General features: G+C 41.7%; 2 protein-coding genes across 9 annotated transcripts in view; both read right to left on the reverse strand.

Moving 5' to 3' along the window:
* Positions 1-3,747: 3,747 nt before the first annotated feature.
* GP5 (glycoprotein V platelet) lies at positions 3,748-11,475 on the reverse strand. The gene has a single exon (XM_082461020.1). The coding sequence runs from the start codon at positions 6,627-6,629 to the stop codon at positions 4,920-4,922; it is 1,710 nt and encodes a 569-aa protein (XP_082317146.1). The 5' UTR covers positions 6,630-11,475; the 3' UTR covers positions 3,748-4,919.
* Positions 11,476-11,614: 139 nt separating this feature from the next.
* The window catches only part of ATP13A3 (ATPase 13A3), an 80,182-nt gene continuing 70,698 nt past the window's right edge, over positions 11,615-21,098 (reverse strand). For 7 of the 8 annotated variants that reach the window (XM_082461010.1, XM_082461007.1, XM_082461009.1 and 4 more), the window contains one exon: positions 11,615-15,084. In XM_082461010.1, the coding sequence (XP_082317136.1) occupies positions 14,887-15,084 (198 nt within the window). In that variant the 3' untranslated portion in view covers positions 11,615-14,886. The remainder of the gene's footprint in view (positions 15,085-21,098) is intronic. The other variant, XR_014263392.1, reaches the window with a different exon arrangement.

A 21,098-nucleotide genomic window follows, 5' to 3' on the forward strand; every position in this document is an offset into this window, starting at 1 on the left:
TTCTTACCAGTAATCTTGGTGCAAAAGACAATTTGAATTTAGAATTCTATTCACAGCTAAACTAGCAACCAAGTATGAGGGGAGAATAAAGAAATTTTCAGGCAAGGACACGGAAAAAAGGATACCCTCTGTATCCCTTCTCCTAGGAAGTTATAAGATGCGAGAGCACACTAGAAGAGGAAGACATGGAATTTAGGAGATAGTGGATGCAACCAATGAAAGCCGTGGAGAGGAGTTCCCAGAGGCAGCTGGGTAGAGGTCCAGAGCGGTTTCCACAAATTCTAGAAAGATGAAGGAAGTGCTAGAAAGGAAATGTAGTTACAATGTACTACTTGACACTATAGTAAACAATATTTCCAAAGAAACAGTAACATTAACTCCTTTTTACTCATTTTCAACAACCACCAAAATATTAATTACAGTAAGAGAACATAAAAGTCATCAACCTGGACAACAGTCCTTAAGGGAAATTTACATCCCGAAAAAGAAAGAGTTAAAATTAATGGGCTAAGTATCTGACCTAAGAAGTCATGAAGAGAAAAACAACTAAATAGACTCAAAGGAAATGGAGGAAGGAAATAATAAAGCTGACAATGAATGAAATAGAAAACAATGATACAATAGAGAGGGGCAGCAAAGCCCCAAGTTTGTTCTCAGTAAAAGTAGGAAAATAGAAAAAACACTCCCGAGGTTTATCTAGAAAAAAAGAAGTTGGATATAAACAATATTAAGGATGAATAAAAGGGGGACGACAACAACAGATACAACAGAGAAATTAAATATTATGGAAAATGTTAGGCTAACAAATTTGAAAACGTGGGGACAAAATGAACAATTTCCTTAAAAATATATAAGGTAACAAAAGTGAGGAAATAGAAAATTGAACAGATTTATGACCATTGAAATTAAATCAGTAGTTAAGAGTAAACCACACAAACTTACACATCCATGGTAGCCAGGCTCCAAAATGGCCCCGGTGATCCCTGCCTCCAGGTGTTCTCACTCCAGCTGGCGCCCTCCCACATTGAAGAGGCTGACCTGCGCATAGAATACTGAGTAGAATACTGAGGAACTGATGAAATGTGACTAGCAAGGCTAAGCTATAAAAGACACTGACTTCTGTCTTGATATCTCTCTCTTGAACACTCGATCTGGGGGATGCCAGCTGCCTATCAGAATCCCAGCGGGGTTTCTCGGTGGAGCTTGACATGCTGACCTTAAAATATGCATACAACTGCCAAGGGCCCAGAATAGATGAAACTTTTCTGAAGAAAAACAAGGTGGAGTGGCGACTCTACCGAGAATTATCAAAGCTACATTAATGAAGACAGTGAGTATAAGACTAGATAAATAGGCCAATGGTTTAGGCTACATGACCCAGAAACCAACCCATGCATATAAGGAAACTTGATAAACAACAGCTTTGCAAACCAGCGGGGAGAGAATGGACTATGTGATAAATGGTCTGGGACAATAGGATGTACATTGGCAAAAAATACAGTCGGTTCCCTACATCTCACCGTATACTAAAATAAATTCTATGTGGACTAAAGATCTAAATGTGAAAAACTTTACAACTTTTAGAAGAAATAAAGGAGAGTAATTTCATGGCTTGAGAGTAGGAAGATTTTCTTTTTTTATATATAAATTGGTCTATTTTATTTATTTATTTTTGGCTGCGTTGGGTCTTCGTTGCTGCGCGGGCTTTCTCTAGCTGCAGGGAGCAGGGGCTACTCTTCCTTGAGGTGTGCGGGCTTCTCATTTCTCGTTGCGGTGGCTTCTCTTGTTGCGGAGCATGGGCTCTAGTCTTGCGGGTTTCAGTAGTTGTGGCTCGCAGGCTCTAGAGTGCAGGCCCAGTAGCTGTGGCACCCGGGCTTAGCTGCTCCTTGGCACGTGGGATCTTCCCGGACAAGGGCACGAACCCGGGTCCCCTGCATTGGCAGCAGGATTCTTAACCACTGCGCCACCAGGGAAGCCCCAGGAAGATTTTCTTAAGACAAGGTTTTTTTTTTTTCAAAAGCCCAAACTATAAAGTTTTATTGCTAAACTTGACTAAATTAAAATTAAAGCTTCTGCTCCACAAAAGACAGTATGAATAAAGTGAAATAAGAACAGAAAAAAGATACCTGCAAAGCATATAATTTACAGAAGATTAGTGTCCAGGATATGTAAAGAGTTCCTAGAAATCAATACCAAAAAGACAAAATGCCCCATTATAAATTGGTTGACAGATATGCACAGATAATTCTAAGAAGAAATCTGAACGGTCAATAGATATTTAAAAATAAGTTCAACTTCACTAGTTATCAGGGAAATATAAGATAAAACAACAATGAAATACCATTTCCTACCTATCAGATTTACAAAAATTAAAAATTCTGACATTATCAAGAGGTGGTAAGGATGTAGAGTAATGGGCCATAAAAAGAAAAGAAAAAACACTGGGAGTAAATGTCCATCAACAAGAGAACAGATAAATTGTGGTATATTCATTCAATTGAATATTATGTAGCTACTAAAATGAATGAACTAGAGCCAAATGCTTCATGTGGATAAATCTCAAAAATGTGTTAGCCCAGAAAAAAACAGTTGAAGAATACTATATGCAGAGTATGAGTTTTATGCTGTAGGTAGTTTCAAAATTTGGAGCAATGTAAATAAATAAGCCAAGGAGGCACATAAACACACACACACCCCCTAGAGTGAAGGGTGAGCAGAACCAGTTGGAGTGGGAGGGTGCCTAGTGCCAGATAGCCTGAGAGGGGGGCACACAGAAGGGAACACTTTAATCTGCTAGGACAGTCAGGGAAGACTTCACCAGGAGGAGACGTGAACTTGGCCTTGAAAGAGAAGTGCACCTACAGTGCCAGGAAGCCAGCTCTTTCTACTCCACATCCAGTGGTTGTTGGAGGACCTATTTCTCTGGACCCTGAGCATAGAGCCTGACCACACAGGGCTGAGACCACCCAAAAGTGAAGACTAACTTGAATGTTATCTCCAGTTTGAGGATGTTTGCTCTCATCTTTATATACACAGAGGGAAAAAAAAAAAAAAAACAGCTCAAAGCTCTTCTTTTGAAATGATGACAGCAGTAATAATTGCTCGTCCTTTAATAATAAGAGCTACCATTTATTGAGCATTTACTGTATGCAGGGCACTGGGCTGTCATCAGATGCTTTATTGCCTTTAGTTCTCACGACAACTCTAAGAGGCACGTACTATTTATACCTTTCCAGGGATGCGGAAACCAAGGCTTCGAGAATTCAGGTGCCTTGCCCACAGTCCTATGGAGTTAGCAGGTGGAGCTGGGATCTGAACCCTTCCGACTCTCCAGCCCATGTTTTAACCACTGCTTCTCACAAGCAGACACCCAATGAAAGCAACAAGAGTTTTACTGCCTTCAATTGGAATAAATGAGAACGTGATCCGAACATAATAAACTAGAACCCAAGCTTATCATTACATTCATGAACACCTGTCACTGTCAGGTGCTCCGTAAATGCTTGTGAAATGAGGTAGCGTTTAGTTTCAGGAAATGAAAACCAACCCAGTGTCAAAATGACAGTCTTCACCCCTGTAGGAAGCAAGTAGCAACTCACAGGCCCCATGAACAAGCAGAGCAGCGCTTCACGGGCACGCATCCGTGGACAGTGGGCGCTCCCAGCCCCGCACTTAGACCCCCCGAACGCCCCCGCTCCTCCGCTAACCCCCGTCCCACCTGCTCCCGTGCCCTTCCCTCCCCCGCTCCTCGGCGCTCAGCCCGGACCCTGCTGTAAGGGCTCTGCGCTGGGCACCGAGCTCCCGGCGGGAAGGCTGGGTTTTCTCTCTCTCAGCCTATCACACAGCGGACCTGCTCTGAAAATATGCTTTTGTGTGGATGGAGTTCAGCGCTCTCCCCAAAACCCCACAGGTCAGACGTACATAAAATGAGAAGAAACAGGACAGAAAAAGAAGTGGAAAAATTCTTTTTTTTTTTGAAAAGTTCTTTTGTTTTAAAAAATAAATTTATTTTATTTATTTATTCTTGGCTGCGTGGGGTCTTCGTTGCTGCGCGCGGGCTTTCTCTAGTTGCGGCGAGCGGGGGCTACTCTTTGTTGCGGTGCGCGGGGTTCTCATTGCTGTGGCTTCTCTTGTTGCGGAGCACGGGCTCTAGGCGCGCGGGCTTCAGTAGTTGTGGCTCACGGGCTCTAGAGCGCAGGCTCAGTAGTTGTGGCGCTCAGGCTTAGCTGCTCCGCGGCATGTGGGATCTTCCCGGACCAGGGCTTGAACCCGTGTCCCCTGCATTGGCAGGCGGATTCTTAACCACCGCGCCACCAGGAAAGTCCAAGAACTGGAAGAATTCTGCTTTTCAAATGAAAGTAGATAAAGCGAGCACTCCATCTTCTCTGCTAGGAAAAGCCATTATCACTGGATTCCCCTGTATTCATGTTATTCATTCATTTCACAAACATTTACCAGACACCTGCCAGGTGCGGGAGGCGGGCCCTGGACTGAAGCTGGCTGCCTCCTTTGCACCTTCCCTCCGTACACAGTGGAGAAAACCCTCCCTCCAGCCGGCAGGGCGGGCACAGGGAGGGGCCTTCACAGCCCGCGCCCCCAGGTGCACACGACGGAGGAGGAGACAAAGGCACAGCAGGCAGCCACAATTTCTGACTGTAAATGGTACGGGGCGGGGGCGGGAATGAGAGGTGAGATAGAAAGGGGAAGAGAGAGGGAGGGAGGGAGAGAGGGAGAGAGGGAGGGAGAGAGGGAGGGAAAGAGGGAGGGAGGGAGGGAGGGAGAGGGAGGGAGGGAGATGGGAGAAGAGGAAGTGGAAGCAGGGAGAGGAAGACAGCGGCAGCCCGTCTGGACTCTCCCCAGAGCCACGTCTGACAATACCCTGGTCACGTTTTAATTAATTGCAAGGTTTTACCATTGCCTCAAACCAGAGCTCTCTCTCTGATTAATTTCCGAAAGAGCCTGCCGAGTCGAATCATCGCAAACACAATGATCCCGGTTATTATGGCCTGAGCAGCTAAAAGCAGAAAATAGAGACCCCAGAACAGGCTCTGGTCCTGACTTTTGCCCTCGGCCACCGGCCGGGCCCACGCCCAGGACTCGGAGCGCTTGGGTCCCAAGGAAGCGCGGGCAGGGGCGGCGGGCAGGGCGGGCTGCTGGGGGCCTTCGGAAGAGCCGAGGGCGAGGCGGCGGGAAGGCGGGCTCCCGGGGCGCAGACAGCCGGGGTCGCCGTGGGGCAGGGCCCAGAGCGGCAGACCGGCGTGCGGCCCGGGGCCGTGACACAGCGGGGGCTCGGCTCGACCCACGAGGCCCGCGTGCCGCCGCAGCCACGCCAGGAACGGCCCCAGGCCACAGTCGCAGCGCCAGGGATTGTGCCCCAGCAGGACGTTCGCCAGCCGGGGCAGAGCCTCAAATACGTCGCCGGGCAGGGTCTCCAGCTGGTTGTGGTCAAGCTGGATCTCCTCCAGGCTGCTGAGGTTGCGGAAGAGCTCGCGGGGCAGGGTCCGCAGCCGGCTGCGGCGCAGCGACACGTGGCGCAGCCCGCCGAGGCCGCGGAGCAAGCCGGCGGGGAGGGAAGCCAGGCCGGTGGAGCGCAGGGCGAGCACCTGCAGCTCGCCGAGGCCCCGAAAGGCGTCCTCCGGGAGCGCGCTCAGCCGCGGGCTCAGCGTCACCCCCAGTACCCGCAGGCCGCTCAGGTTGCGGAAGGCGGCGGCAGGCAGGGTGCGCAGCTGGGTGGCGTTCAGCCACAGCTCCCGCAGGCCGCCCATCTCCCCGAAGAGCACCTCGGGGAGTTCCTCCAGCGGGTTCTCGAACAGGGTCAGGAAGGTCAAATTGTGCGAATGAAGAAAGAGGGCAGAGGGCAGAAACTCGAGGCGGTTTCTGGAAAGAGTCAAAGAGCTCAGGCTTCGCAGACGGTCGAAGGCGCCGGGTGCGACGGAACGGATGTGATTTCTGTCGAGCTGCAGCTCCATCAGGGCGCGTAGGCTATCCAACAGCCCCGAATCCAGAGACACGAGCTGGTTCGAGTGGAGCAGAAGCTTCTCAAGCTTAACCTGGACCCCAAACAATCCCTCGGGCAGGTGGGTCAAATTATTTCCCGATAAATCCAACAATTTCAGGTTCCCCAGGTCTGTGAAGAGGCTAGCAGGGAGGAAAGCGAGTTGGTTTTGGTTCAAAAAGAGCTCCTGCAGGTTAACCAGTTTCTGAAACATGTTTTGGTCAAGGCTCTTTAGTTCATTGCCGTCCAGATACAGCTGTTCCAAGAGCACCAGCTTATCCAACAGCGCGCCTGGAAGGTGAGTGATCTTGTTGTGCGATAACCTCAGGGTTTTAAGTTTTATCAGGTCGTTGAAAGTGCCGGGAGCAATGGCCGAAACTTGGCTGTCGGACAGCATTAGGCGCTGCAGGACGGTCATGCCACTGAAGCTGCTGTTCTGCAAGGCGCCGCGGCCCATTTGGAAGAGCAGGATGTGCGTGAGGTTGGTGGGCAAGCCGAGCGCCGCGATGCGCGCCACGCTGCCCTGCGAGCACTGCGCGGCGTCGCGGAAGATGCACCTGCAGGTGGGTGGGCAGGGGAAGGGCTGGGCGCGCAGGAGCCCGAGCGCAGCGCACAGCAGAGCGCTCCTCAGCATGTCTGGAAAGGCGACCGCGGCAGATCTGTGGGCAACACACAAAGGACAAACGCTCGAATTTCAATCTTGTAACCCTGCATGATCCCTTCGCCAGGATTATCACTGACTTTGAATGTTACCCAGATATAAGTTAAGTCTCCCTCTTAGGAGTGCTGATTTTCCTGGGTGGTGAAAAGACGTTCATTCTACCCTACGAGGCCTCGTTCGTTTTACTGATTTTCCACTCTTAGTTCAAATCGTTGAAATGAAAGCATTTTCAAGGTATGGAAAAGTCAATACCTTTAAATCTTTACATAGAGAGAACTAATTAAAATAATCTTTCTCACAGTCAAGCTCACAGACATCACAGAGCAATGTGCATTGTGAATATAGCCCTGCTCTTGACTTCATGACTTAGCCTAGGGTGGCTATGACCTACAGCCCTGAAGGGAACAGCAAAGTCTGTTAAAGCAGCAGCAACCATCACCTGATTCCTTTTATCACAATCATGCTGTATCTGCAGTGCCAACTTACTCTAAAACAGGACCACCCCGTAATAGTGAACCACACTGAGAAAAGTAGGTATTAGTAGGTAATAGTACCTATCACTTTATGCCACGCATTGTTCTCAGCACTTTATTTAAATTAATTCACTTAATCCTTACAATAACCCTATGAGTTAGGTACTAATATTATCCCCAATTAAAGGATGATGCAGCTAAGGCACAGAAAGGTTAAGTAACTTAACCAGGGTCACAGAGCTAGAATTTGAGTGTAGTATTTCTGATTGAGCCATAAATAAGGAGCTATCACTTCTAAGATGCTTAAATAAAAATTAGTACTCGTGGCACTGAATTATCTGTGAAATACAGTAATACTAATCTGCCAAAACAATGTTTCCTACATGTATTTTTAAACGAATTGCTTCTTGTACTAAATTTTATTTCTTATTCATACAGACTAACCGAGCCCTCCAGTTGCCCATACTAATTTTTAAAATATTTGGCCTTACCTGAAATGGTGCTGCACCCCAAAGCAACTGAAAGGCTTAGAGCTTTGCGTGTGATTTGGCACTTTCCAAAGGAAGAGGGAAGTATCCTTGCATCCTGAGGATAAAGGCTTTCCCAGAATAAAAGTCATGGAAAGGACCCTATCTCAGAGGGCATATTCTGGTTTTTAATGACAAATATCTTCAAACTTTGAAAAAGAGACCATATATCACCCAAGTCCTACGGCCAAAGCCGAATGATAAGAGCAGGAGGGAGAGCAGTTTCTCCCCAAAGGCACAGTGTGACTCTGTGATGTGTGTCCAGTAGTGACACAGCTGGACCACTGCAGCAACCACACCCCTGGTTGGGCTACACTTCCTTCGGGTGTTCCTTTTTCTGCCACTTCGCTCCAGTTCTGCTCCAGTTCCCCTCTCCCTCTTTCAGGAATAAGGCTAAGGACATTCTCAAGTGCTCCACTCATTTTTTTTTTTTTTCGTTTTAGGAGTAGTAAAGCTAAAAACATTCTCAAATATGTTCCATAATGGCCTTGATGGGTTGAAGGAAGGGTGTCCACATGTTCATTTGAACATAGGAATGTCAAACTGCTTTGCAAAGTAGTTGTGCCAATAGATGCTGCCACCTACTGTATATGACCGTTCCTGTACATCTCCACCCATGCCTTGGAATTGATTTTAAAATTTTTGCCATTCGTATGAAATAATTGTCTCGGTATGGTTTTAATTTTTCATTTCCCTATTGAATTATGAACTTGAGCATCTTTTCATATTTTTAAGGGCCAGTTGTGCCTCATCTTCTGAGAAATTTGGGTTCTTTTGACCATTTTTCTATATGCAAAGTACGTATGATTGTGTCTTTAAAAAACTGAATTGTAGGCATTATTTATGTATTCTGGATACTAATCCTTTGTCAGTTGTAGGTGTTACAGATATCTTCATCTACTTTGTGCTTTGCCTTTTCACCTGCTTTCTGTCTTTTGATGGACAGAAGTCTTAATATAGGCAGAGTTATTAATCTTTAAGATTTTTTATGTCTATTAAAATAATTCCTCCTCTCCTCTCAAGCCAAAAAAATATTCTCCTGTAACACCTTATGATTACATTTTAGAATTTTGTCCTTCGCATTTAGGTCTTTAATCCGTCTAGAATTGATTTTTGTGGATGATGTACGTACAATTTTATTTTTTTCCATTAAGATAACCTGCCGTCCTATATATGTATATCGCTTCTTCCCTCAGAGCTACAATGTCAGCACTGTCATAAATCAACATCTGATGAATGTTGTGTGGGTCTGTTTCTGGGCTATTTGATAACCTCTATACCAACACCACACTGAAATATAAAGCCTGAAAATATCCAGTGTTTTATGAAGTGTGAAGAAGTAGATATTCTCATACTACATTGGTGGGAATATAAATGGTAGCAAACTTTGGGGAGGAAAATTTAGTAGTATCAACCAAATTTTAAACATATATATTCTTTGTCCAGCAGTTCCAGTGCTAAAAATATATCCTATGGAAATGCTCATTAAGACATGTACACAAAAACTTACTTGCAGGATTTTAATAGAAAAAAAAAAAAGAAAATCTAAATGACCATCAATAGGGAACTAGTCATTTAAATTATAGTATATCCGTGCAATAGGATGCCTTGCAGACTTTGAAAAGAATGGATTTGAGCTGCAAGTACTGCCATAACTTTCTTTTTTTTAAATTAATTTATTTTTAGCTGCGTTGGGTCTCTGTTGGTGCGCGCGGGCTTTAGTTGCGGTGAGCGGGGGCTACTCTTCGTTGCGGTGTGCAGGCTTCTCATTGCGGTGACTTCTCTTGTTGTGGAGCACGGGCTCTAGGCACGCGGGTTTCAGTAGTTGTGGCTCGTGGGCTCTAGAGTGCAGGCTCAGTAGTTGTGGCGTACAGGCTTAGTTGCTCCGCGGCATGTGGGATCTTCCCGGACCAGGGCTCGAACCCGGGTCCCCTGTACTGGCAGGCGGATTCTTAACCACTGTGCCACCAGGGAAGCTCCTGACATAACTTTCTAAAATACACTGAATGACATAAAACAAGGGCAGCATAGCATATAACATGGGGTTCTATGTGTGTCGGAGTTTTAGAAACATATATGAGCATATATATTTTTTCTAGAACAATACAACCAAGAAACTTTAGTATTCCCCCTTTGGGGGAGAAACCAGGAAAAAGGTGACTTCCTTATATACCTTTCTGTGAGCTTTGAAATTTTATCAAACGTGCTTAATGTCACTATTAAAATTTTTTTAATGCAAATATAAAGTGATTTGGAAGGGAAAATGGCATTGTTTAAGAAAAAAGGTAGGAATATAGGTATTTAAAAATACTGGGAAAAGTCAATGCTTGAATTGCAAAAGAATAAACATTAACCTCTGGAATCTTTGAGTGCAGTGGTACAGCAGAAGTGGTTCTTAAATTATTTTATCCTCGTTGGGAAAAAAGTCCCCCAAATCGACATTGGCAGGTGTTATAGAAAAGGAACTGAAATCTATTCAGCCTTTAGTGTAGCCAAATGCAGTCAAAGCCCATTAAATGCTGAAGGGACTGAAATTATCTTCTAAGCATGCAGTCCTAAAACACAGGGAAAGCCACTAAGCAGTCTGTCTTTCCGCTCAAATCAAGGGAAGCAGCTCCAGAGCCTGGAACAGCTCCCCTGGTGACCAGTGAGTCAGTCACACAGGCAGACCAAGTGAAAGGCCCCTTGCCCATCAAATGCCAGGAGCCAGCATGACAGAGGCCTGGAAAGAGGTACTGTGGGATAATCAGAATACGACTTCGAGTCAAATTCGGGTGAAGCTTCTTTAGCCTATTTCCCCAGGAAGATCTCCAGTGAGAATTACCTGCAAGTTTTATTTTGAAGAGAGGACATTATGATGGGCCAAGAAGGGAACACTGGGCACAGAAGTTGCGGACAGTGGTGGAACAGAGTTGATCCAATGAGCAAATTGATGAGGTACTGAGAAGTACTTTGAGCACTGCAGTAATGACGGCACCAGTGTTTCAAGTCCTTTGGATTTTGGATCCATGAAACAAGTCAGGAATCTGCTGTCCTAAGTGGCAGCTTCTGTATCAAAGTCACAGAACCCTGGCTTACAGGGTTTGGCCATTCAAAACCAGGTATTTACCGAATGAGATATGCTTTTCTTCCTCCGTGGGAGAGACTCCAAGGCCAGGGCACAGCAGCGATCTCTCTGTACTTGTGGAGTAACCACAACCCCAACTTGGTACAGGGACAATCTCATTCAAACTCCTAGAACTCCCTCTCTCCTTCCCTGCAGTATATACCCAGAGTAAAGCAACTGGCAGTGATGGAGGGGGAAAAGGAAGGACAGACAGGCAGAACTGTACTGCCACCTGCAGGCTGTGGTGCAAGGGACACGATCATTTGCTACACAACCCACAGAGAACGGAAGGAACTTGGGCTCAAACTAGGTCTCACACCAGCCAACCATCCACATGGCCCACAGCAGAGGACACATGGCTCCTGCAGAACCTGTGATACAAGGAAAGCCCTCCTACCCAAGCACAAGGCCCAGCACATCCTGCCCTCTCTGGGATTCCTATGGCCAGTAGTTAGCTCCAAGTTCTCCTGCTCCATGGAGCACTCTTTTTGCATCCATGGATGCCGCTTCCCCTCAAACTTACCATGGCTTACATGGCATTAGCTTTCCGTCTGATCTTCCCAACTATTAATAAATTCTAAGTCCCTAGTCTTCTATTTCACCATTTCCCTCAGACTTCCTGATACTTAACATTTGGCTCTACACTGTATCTGACTGATGGGTTTCTATGGGCCGGTCACAGACATGACGTGGTGTGTGGAAAGTTGCATTATTTTCTTGAAAAATTCAAAGTTAAAAAAAAAAAAAGAGAGAAATGGGGGAAGTATTAAGCAGGAAAATAAATCCAGAGAGGGCAGTATTCATGCAACTAAAGAGCAAACAAACGTATATAAAGACACAGAAAAAAAGAAATGTTATATATATCATTCAAATCTTTATTTTGAACAGCTTCAATCAAAAATTTCTCGTAAGGCTATTTACAGTGCTGAATGTACAATTCTGAATGTATGCCTTTTTGACATCAGGGTACCATTCTTGAGCAGCAATACAATTTAAAAAATATAAAGATGCAGTGTCATTTCTGATATAAAGTTACTTAAAAAAATCCAAAGTCTTAGGGAATTCACAAATCATAACAGGAAGTAATTATTTTATTAATTTAATGTGCACATAATTACCAAATCTTAATACATTAAAAATATGTGTAAATGCCCACAGACTGTACAAAAATTAACATTTTGTTAAAAGTTCCCAACCACCTCCCACCATAAATATACAAAAAGCCTATTTTCAGATATGTCAAAACTGCATGCATGAAATCTTAGAATGTTTTCTAAAGTTGGAATTTTGCTCTTCTCTGGACATTGGATCCATAGCCGTTCGGGGGAACAGAGTACATAAACACTGACATAATTTTCCATGCCTCTGAAACTGTGCAGTAGTTTCATAAACATGGGAAACAAAACAGTAAAAACTGCAACAGTTTTATTTAAATGCAAGTACAATTTGGAAAGCTTTCGAATGTAGGGATTATAAAACTAATATAAAAAGTTTTTATTTTGTTGTTGGCTTAGCCACTTTTATTCAAGCATTATTTGCAGCATTGCTTTACAGCAGTTGGTGCTAGAAGATACAAAACATATAGTTACCACTATTTATATTTGAGGGAGGAAAAAAAACTTTAAACAACCCTGAGGGAGACACACATTAAAAATCTTGTTATTTATTTAAAAAGTTAAAAAGTTACATATTATTTAACAATTACTTTCCTGGACATTTCTGTCCTTTAGGTATGTGCATAAATAAAATTTAAATCAGCAATATTTATTCATCTTAATACGTCAAAATAATATATGTACAGATTTTAAAATTTAGATCTGTATACACTCAAATAATTTAATGTGAAATTCAGAATCACAATTCCTATGTAATGGTGACCTACAGAGAGAGGACTCGTCTATCTATGGCACTAAGTAGGACCCACACCTGGACTCACAGGCATTCTTCAAATCACATTCTGGAAGCCATCCATTACAACCTGAACAACCCACCTTGTCTATGTTCAAATCTAGCCTCCTACAAATGTTTTGTCCACCTACCTAAAAACCTCATTCCTTTGAAAACAATATGGACAGATGTGATATAAAACCCTTATAAAATCTAAATGTTAAAAAAGGGGGGAGGTTGTAAAAATATAGCTCTTTATGATCATGCTCTTAAAGATGTTAAATACAATCTGATAGTTGGATTTTTAAGCTGCTACTTAGCAATTACTTTAATTATATGCTTCAGTATTTAAATCAAAGAATAAAATTTACAATTGTGGGAGATCACTGAAGACTATCACTTGTATGTATTGGAAGTGAACTGAATGTGGAAATTATAAAATGATAAAGAGAGTAAGTAACTATAAAAACAGTGCTAATTCACAGCTCAAGAGGTCTAAGATGCATAGCTTCATAGAATCATTCATGGAACAACTGTTCTTATCATCTAATGTGTATTAATATAGTATCATACTTTTTTGATGGAAAACTTTGATTATATTTTTGTAAGAATCATCAGTGGCCACAGCAGTTAACAGTGATCCTGAGTGTAACATACATTTTTCTACAGTTAACCAAAAATCATCAGGTCTCTGCAGCATAAAAAATGAGAACCATTTGGTTTTATGGTTCTGGGTAACATCTGATCAAACTGGTAAATATGTATCAGGAAAATAATGATCAGCTAGAAGTAGAAAGCACAAGCATGCTACCGGTCAAGGAAGAGCACAGGATAAGATCACACAGTCTTAGTAGTTTAGTGTCCACTTTACAGCAGTATCAGTTTTCTTGTTTATCAGAACTTTGGGCTTTGCCAAACTGCTGGATCTTACCTATAAAGGCATTTTTAAATTACCTTAATTTTGTTTAGAATTTAAACATTAACCAGGCAAAACAGAAAGGTGAAAAATATCTTCTACATTTCTTTTGGCTCAATGAATGACTTTTCTTTTTAACTTTATTTCATTTTTTTTTTTTTCTCCCAGAAATTTCCACAACCAAATATGCTCATTCGTAAACACCCAATCCAGAACAGGTAAACTCTGACCTCTGGCGCCACCTAATGGCATAAGACAAACTCGCCAGGTTCATACTGCTTTGAAAAAATAGCAGTCATTCAAAACCACTCATTTTTTTAAGCCTCATTATTGACAGGAGAGACATACATCAAACCTTTAAAATTTTAGGAGGTAAAATTCTAACTCAAAAAACTAAAAAACAAAAAACTATTATCCTATGTCTTTAGGTACTTAAAGACGTAGAAGAAAATAAAAAGACATTTAAAATAATATAAAGCCTGAGAGGAAAAAAAACAGGTATGAAGAGATATTAAAAAGGTAGATCTACATCTACTACCAAAAGAAATCAGCTTTTTTCCTACTGAAAAGGCTTCAACAACATGTAACTAAAGCAAATTATACTACTGACACCAGACGTAGCACAAGATCCATATAATAGCTTTGAGGGACATCTCAAGAAGGCAGTGAAGCACCTTGCTGATTAGAAAAAATAAAACCCAGGCAGTTTGTACAGAAAATATAAAACCATAAATGGAAATTACCTGAGTTGCAACACCATAAAACTCACTCCTAACTCTAGGCTATCAAAGGGAACTGGTGTTATGTATACTAAGTTTTCTTTGGGAGAAATATTGAAATCAAATAAAAACAGGCTTTGTACCTATTTTCACTGGAGGCTAATTAACACCCATTTTATTTATCAACCACAAATTTAGGGCCTGTATATAAATGATGACTTTATCTAATAAGGGGGCTGTGAAAATAAATTTAAAGGCATAAACTAAAGTCTTAGAAGCTAATATCTAATACCTTCCAGATACCAACTTTCTTCTGTACCCTATAAAGAGTATCACTGAGGATAACAATCAAGTTCTGGAAATATATATAATATTTAGAGTCACTGAATGAAGGTACAGGACTTTGAAGATTGATTATTAATTTAACTGACAGGCCAATCTCTTTTTGTTTGTTTTGTTTAAAAAAAAAACTCAAATCAGCTACTGTATTGGAAGGGACATAAATTGAAAGGGTGCCATTCTGACGCACAGGATCAGATTAAGTCCTACATTTACATTCTCCTCAATACTGCTACTAGAATACCACTGAGACCGATTCACTGCTATGTTATGGTGATGATCTGACATGATCCATTCTCCTTTACTAAAGCTTTCGCTTCTGTTGTTGTTTGAGGTTTTGGTGGCCATTCCGGGTCAACCAAGAGCTCCTGGGCCAGATACATGTACTTGGCCTTTGGCATCTTCTTCCTACAGTTCAGGGCCCAGGACAAGCAGCATTTTCCCCACCAATCCACTGACTCCTAAGAAAATAAGGAAAAAGAGGAACACCCAGTAGATTAAGAGCTGTTGTTTTTAACAAGTTTGTTAAAGCATAGTTCATCAGCACAGAAAAATAAGAGGAAATGACTTCCGAGCACAACAAATACATGAAGGAAAAAAAAAAAAATCCACGCTTAAAAAAAAGTCAGCTTTCCATTATTTAGGAACATTATTTTTTTAAGATTATATTTCTAAAGTATCCATGTAATTTATACTTCATTTTATTTAGTTCTATGTTCCTACTTCCTCCTGTATGCAGATACATTTAAAAAATAACTTGTATATCTGCAGTCTGTGATTCCATAACACAAAACATCTGATGTATTAAGAATAACTTCAAACTATTCAGACAGAGAAAAAATTTTTAATATTTAATATGAAAACCCTCATTCTATCCTAAACTATCTTTTGGTACTACTGCTGCTAGCAACTTAACCACCTGATCAGTTTTGAAAAAACACAGTGTAAAGATACCACTGCTACTGTTAATATCACCTTTCAAAGCATTATGTAAATATTGTTAGGTCAAAATCAGAACTTAGATCATGTTTAATGTCAATCACTTCTTTTAAAACCACATTCTCATTAACATAAAAAACAATTTTATTTTATAATGATGGTTTCCCCTTGGTGCTCCACAACTGGAAAGAGGTACACAGAAAACTATAAAGCAAGTATTAATTCTTAGTATTATTTCATTATAAAAAGCTATGCTGTCACAGAATTCCTTCGGATCAATCCCAATGTTTTTACTGGATGTGATCTTAGATAAATAGTTCTTGAAGAACAAGAAAGCAGAGTCCCTGGTTATTGTACAAAAATGTAAATTCAATACAGGCCCTCAGAATTTGTCTTAATTGAAACCGGAAATAAATGAAATAAAACTAAATGACTATACTGAGACCTGTAGTTATATTCACCTCTGAAGAACAGTCAATTCTTAACTATTTTGGCTGTTTCTTCTACAAAGCAAAATTTAAATCCCAGGTTGTTTTGTTTTGCCATCAACATATAACCTAGGCTACAACCAGGTCTAAGCTCAACTGAAGTAAAGATGACCCTTGAGCAACACCGGGTTTGAACTGTGCAGGTTCACTTACATGTGGATTTTTTAAGCAAATACTACAGTACTACATGATCCACAATTGGTTGAATCTGCAGATATGGAGGAACCCTGTATACAGAAGGCCTATAAATTATATAAATCATAGCAGATTCTTGGCTGTGGGGAGGGTCAGCAACCCTAACCCTGGCATTATTCAAGGGTCAGCTGTAATCTCACAAAATTCTGGAAGCATTCTAATGTTAACTCTCAAAATATCTTCATGATCAAGAAAGGCAAATTTGCTATAACACAGATCCTGAAACACAGGTTTCTAAATTGGCCAATGGAGAATAGCAAAAATACTTTAAAATGAAAACTCTTTAAAACTTCTTCATACTTTGACTTAGTAGGTCTCATCGTACTGAGACAACCACCAGGAACCTACTACTCTCTCCTTCTTCAAAACTGGGGGTGGGCATGTGGCAGAGAGCATGATACACAATACGTGCTTTTAAAGGCCTTCTAGTTTACTCTGTCGACAAAACAGGGTAAGCTGCACCATTACCAAGAATTTTAAGGCAAAAACTGGTTTGTCACAAGTAAGCTATATTAAATTAGGGGTGTGGTGGGTTAGTGGGGATATAGATTTGAGGATTATTCATATAGTAGCCTCTTCATTGTCATAGCTAAAAAGAGAGTTATTACCATCACCTCAAAGGAAGTCCACAAGAAAACATTTAGCATTAGAATATAGAAGAGACTAGCTATAGGATTCTTCAGGTGATCCAAATAACAAATAATTCCTTTCCAGGATAGGCGTATACATGACAAACCTTAATATTTAATCTGAGGCGACAGTTCACTACTTGGACCTATCTTTTCCCCGAGGTGTTTAAATTCTTCAGTCTAATTGCAGGGGAAAAAATATTCACTGTTCCTAAATCAATGTGAAAGCTGTCACTTTTTATTTTACAGCAAGTAGCATTGTTAAAGGATCACAGAAAAGGGTGAATGGTGAATGCTGACTTTTTTTTAAAAAAAGGCAGAAACATATAGGCCTTGTCTGTCCAGATGAGCCAGCTAGGCTGAAAGCAATGCAAAACAGGCTGAGTTAAGGAAAGTCACAGCCAAGTGTATTCAAATGTAAGACATACACACACACACACACAAAATAATAAAATCCATCGTTTCCCCACCTGTGGAAAATGAGGCAAGCAATAAAATTAAAATGAAATCCACTGCAAACAGAATCACAATTGAATAGTATTCTTTTCACATTAATGTGCATGCTTTTTTAAAAAAAATCCTCATGTCCCTATTAAAAGCAACGTACACTTGTTATAATTTTAAAAATAAATTCAGTCACAAGGAACACTAGGGATTCCCCCCTCCACTATAATTAGACCCATATTTTGTTCTTGTACCCTCACCTCCCCCAAACAGCATACACAAAAAATACACTATAAGCAAGCATAGGCTTGTTAATTTACAAACACAAGCATACCACAGCCATCCTCAAACAATATAATTCACTGGTAGAGAAAATGGTGCTACAGGCATGCTAGAATAGAACTAAATCAAGGGAGAAAAGACAGTGGCAACAGGACAAAGGCAAGCACTGCACAAGGAGAGGGAAGAGCTGAAGCATCACGGGGCTTAGAATGAGCACCAAGGCCTCGCCAAACATCTAGGGCAAGTCTCTGAAGCAGAACACAGGAGCCCCAGCAACTGGATCTTGTGATTTGCTCCTGAAAGGAATGGTTAAATAACCAAGTGTATCCCCCAGAGAAGGCAAAGTGGCCCAGCAGAAAAACCACAAAGAACTTTCAAAAAGATCTACAGCTAAAATTCTCCTGCTTCTTAGACCAGTCCAAGCTGTTCATTCCAGAACCCCAATGCCAGCTAACTCCTAGCAGTGTCTTTTAGGAAATGTTTTCATAGGCAGTATGTAAGATATAAAGCCATGCTTATGGGGAAAATGTTGTAATGGTACTGTGGTTTTCATAAAAGTCTTCTTCCATACCAATCCTGAATATAAGACAAAGACAATCAGAATGAACATTCTATCTAAATAAACTCAAATAATATCCTAAGTGGCATAAAGACTACAGCTGACATCTGGATTTTTCCCCCAAAAGGAAAACATAATCAGGACACATTCTCAGGCATTATCAAAATACATGACGGTATGACTCCCGTTCCACATCTACCACTAAGCAGCCTCACTTTACCAGACACAGGGTAGGCACAAATGCTTCTTCGAAAGAGAATACATAGCACAGATCTTCTCAAACACGGGTAAAGCTGTACAGAAAAACACAGGTGATGGGCCCCTCCACTGACGACTTCTCATTCAGTAGGTCAAAGGTGGAGCTCAAGGCATTTGTGATGAATATCCTTACTTGCAAATCACTGCATCTCAAGAATCTTTTTTTTTTTTTGTCAGAGAATAAGTATTAACATCTGGGGCTGCTAAAGATCACTACAGAAAAAAAATACTTAGTTACATACAAGTTTTAACTTTGATTATTTACAAATGGTTTATTTAACCTGTTTTCAATTTGATTCAATGGACATTTACTGAGGCCACTGTGCATTAATAAGAAAAAGAACCACTGTGGGAAATAAATGACTATTACATAAAAATCTTTCCTGTATCTAAATTAGGTTAGCTGTATGTATGTTCAGTGGGCCAAATGAACATAATATCTAAAATGTCTACTATTAAATAAAATGACACCTAAAGGTTTATTTCGTTTTTAAAGAACAGATGGAGGCTTTCTGTTATAGGAATATTATGGTCCTGGGCCCAGATAAAACTGAACCTGAATTCCAGTTCTAATACTGTTTCCTCATCTGTGAAGACAGGGATATCTTTAGTCTCTCTACCCTAACCTCTTAGGTGGTTGTAACAACTAGAGAGAATTTATACAAAATGCCTCACAGTGTCTACCATAAAAAGTAGGTTTTGAAAACAGTAGCTGTTCTTTGTCTCCATTTTGTCACTTGATTGTTATATTAGTTTGCATCTCTGTGGCCTCATAGTGTGAGACAGTGTGGCACAGTGGAAAAAACACTCCTCTTGAAATCAGAAACCTTGGCTTCAACTCCCAGCTCCGCCACTCATAAGCTGCATAACCATGGCAAGTTGACTGAATGCTGTTTCTTTATGTATAAAACGAAGTTAGAAACACCTTAAGATTGGAAGGATTCTGGAGGTGTTACATAGCTGCCTTGCAGATCACCAGATATTTTGGACATGGTTACTAGAGATTTCTAGGTGAGGTTCTCGACTTCACAACTCAACTGCATTAAGACCTGCAGCCTAGTCCAGGGTCTTTAGCTTTGAAACTTCGAACCTTCCTCAATGGTCTCTGGGTTTATATGGTAAGGAAGGAATGAAGAAACGTGGCTGTTCTTCCCCCGACATTAACAGAGAAGGTTGAGAGTTGCGATCTTAGAAGACCTCACGGGACTCTTGGTAGGAAAGAGCACAGAATGGGCTCCTAGGTGTAGCAGGTCGCCCTCATCTTTACTTGCTTCTTCACCTTATGGCAGGGTTCTTCAGCCTCGGCACCGCTGACGGGTTGGCCCAGACAGTCTTTGTCTTGGGCGCTGCTGCAGGAGGTTTACTCGGCAGCATCTTCAGGCTCCACCCACCACATGCTAGCAGCAGCCTCACCCCCACCCCCCGCCAACTGTGACAAACAAAAATGTCTCCAGATACTGCCACGTGTGCCCGGGAGGATGGGGGGACTACCCCTAATTGAGAACTACAGCCTTACAGTAATCTGACTAACTGATGGGCTCTCCAAGGGTCACAAATATGAACAGTGAGAGCAAACTACAAACGGAAGTGTTGGAAGATGAAAGCATAGCATTCTGTGCTAAGAGGTTATAAGAACTCTCTTTTCTAAAGCCAATGATTTAAAAAATGCTTTCTTAAATCATGACCCTAGAAACTGAAGGCCAAACTTCTTGTCTACTCAGTGGTGCTCAGAACTGGTAAACACATGGGGCCGGCGGGAGCCTCCCTGCTCAGACCACTCTCTCCCCAGAACACTTCAGAGGTACAACTTCACATGAGAGGCACAAACTCTTAAAAATAATGAGGACACATACTTATTTACACATTTTTAGAAAAAAGATATAGCAAATGATAGAATTTTCTGCCATTTAATTTTGGTTGAAAAGTGCGGAAGGCTTTCCAATTGGAATGTTTTAAAGGAGTTTTATGATATCCACTTTTGACTTAGGGTACAGCTCCTCTTCAGAACCTGCGTTTCCTATTTAGATCAAGTCGGAGATCTCTTTGGAAAAGCTAAAAACTCAATGGAAATGTTTTCCTTGGCCAAGGCCTTGCCAGTACAAATATTTTATATGAGGACTGATGATAGGACCCAAAGTTAACCCTTTGAAGTAATGTAGTGAGGTCACCAAGACACGGAGGAGATTTAGCTCAGGGACTTGAGCCTCTCTCTAATACAGCTCTGGTCATACTTACTAGGGACAACTGTGCCTTACACTGCTTTGAGAAAAAGAAACTAAAGCAGATTCCAGACTTACACATTATTACAAAACTATCCTTACTCATCATCAAGCATTAGAAAAGGAAATGGTGCTCTATAGAACTTCTTATAAAGTGATCCTGTGATACTACTACACCAGGCATCAAGCCTGATGAATTACCAAAGCAAAGCTCAGGACATAGCTACTCAGGTAAAAGAAAGCTAAAAATAAGTGAGTGACCCACGCCAGGGAATCCTCTTGAATTCGGAATTCTTTCTGGCTTGGGATGAGTGAAAGGTTTAGAACTCATGTGTATGAAGCATATCGCCCACCTACAAACAGCACTGGGCACAATAATGAGGGAGTGAAACTTTATGCTGTCAAGCTCTCTATACTCAAAAAGCTGCTCAGAGCTGTGATTCAATGGTACTGATTTAAAAA

The sequence above is a fragment of the Balaenoptera physalus genome, assembly GCF_965194825.1.
Source record: "Balaenoptera physalus genome assembly, chromosome: 4".
Lineage (NCBI taxonomy): Eukaryota > Metazoa > Chordata > Mammalia > Artiodactyla > Balaenopteridae > Balaenoptera > Balaenoptera physalus.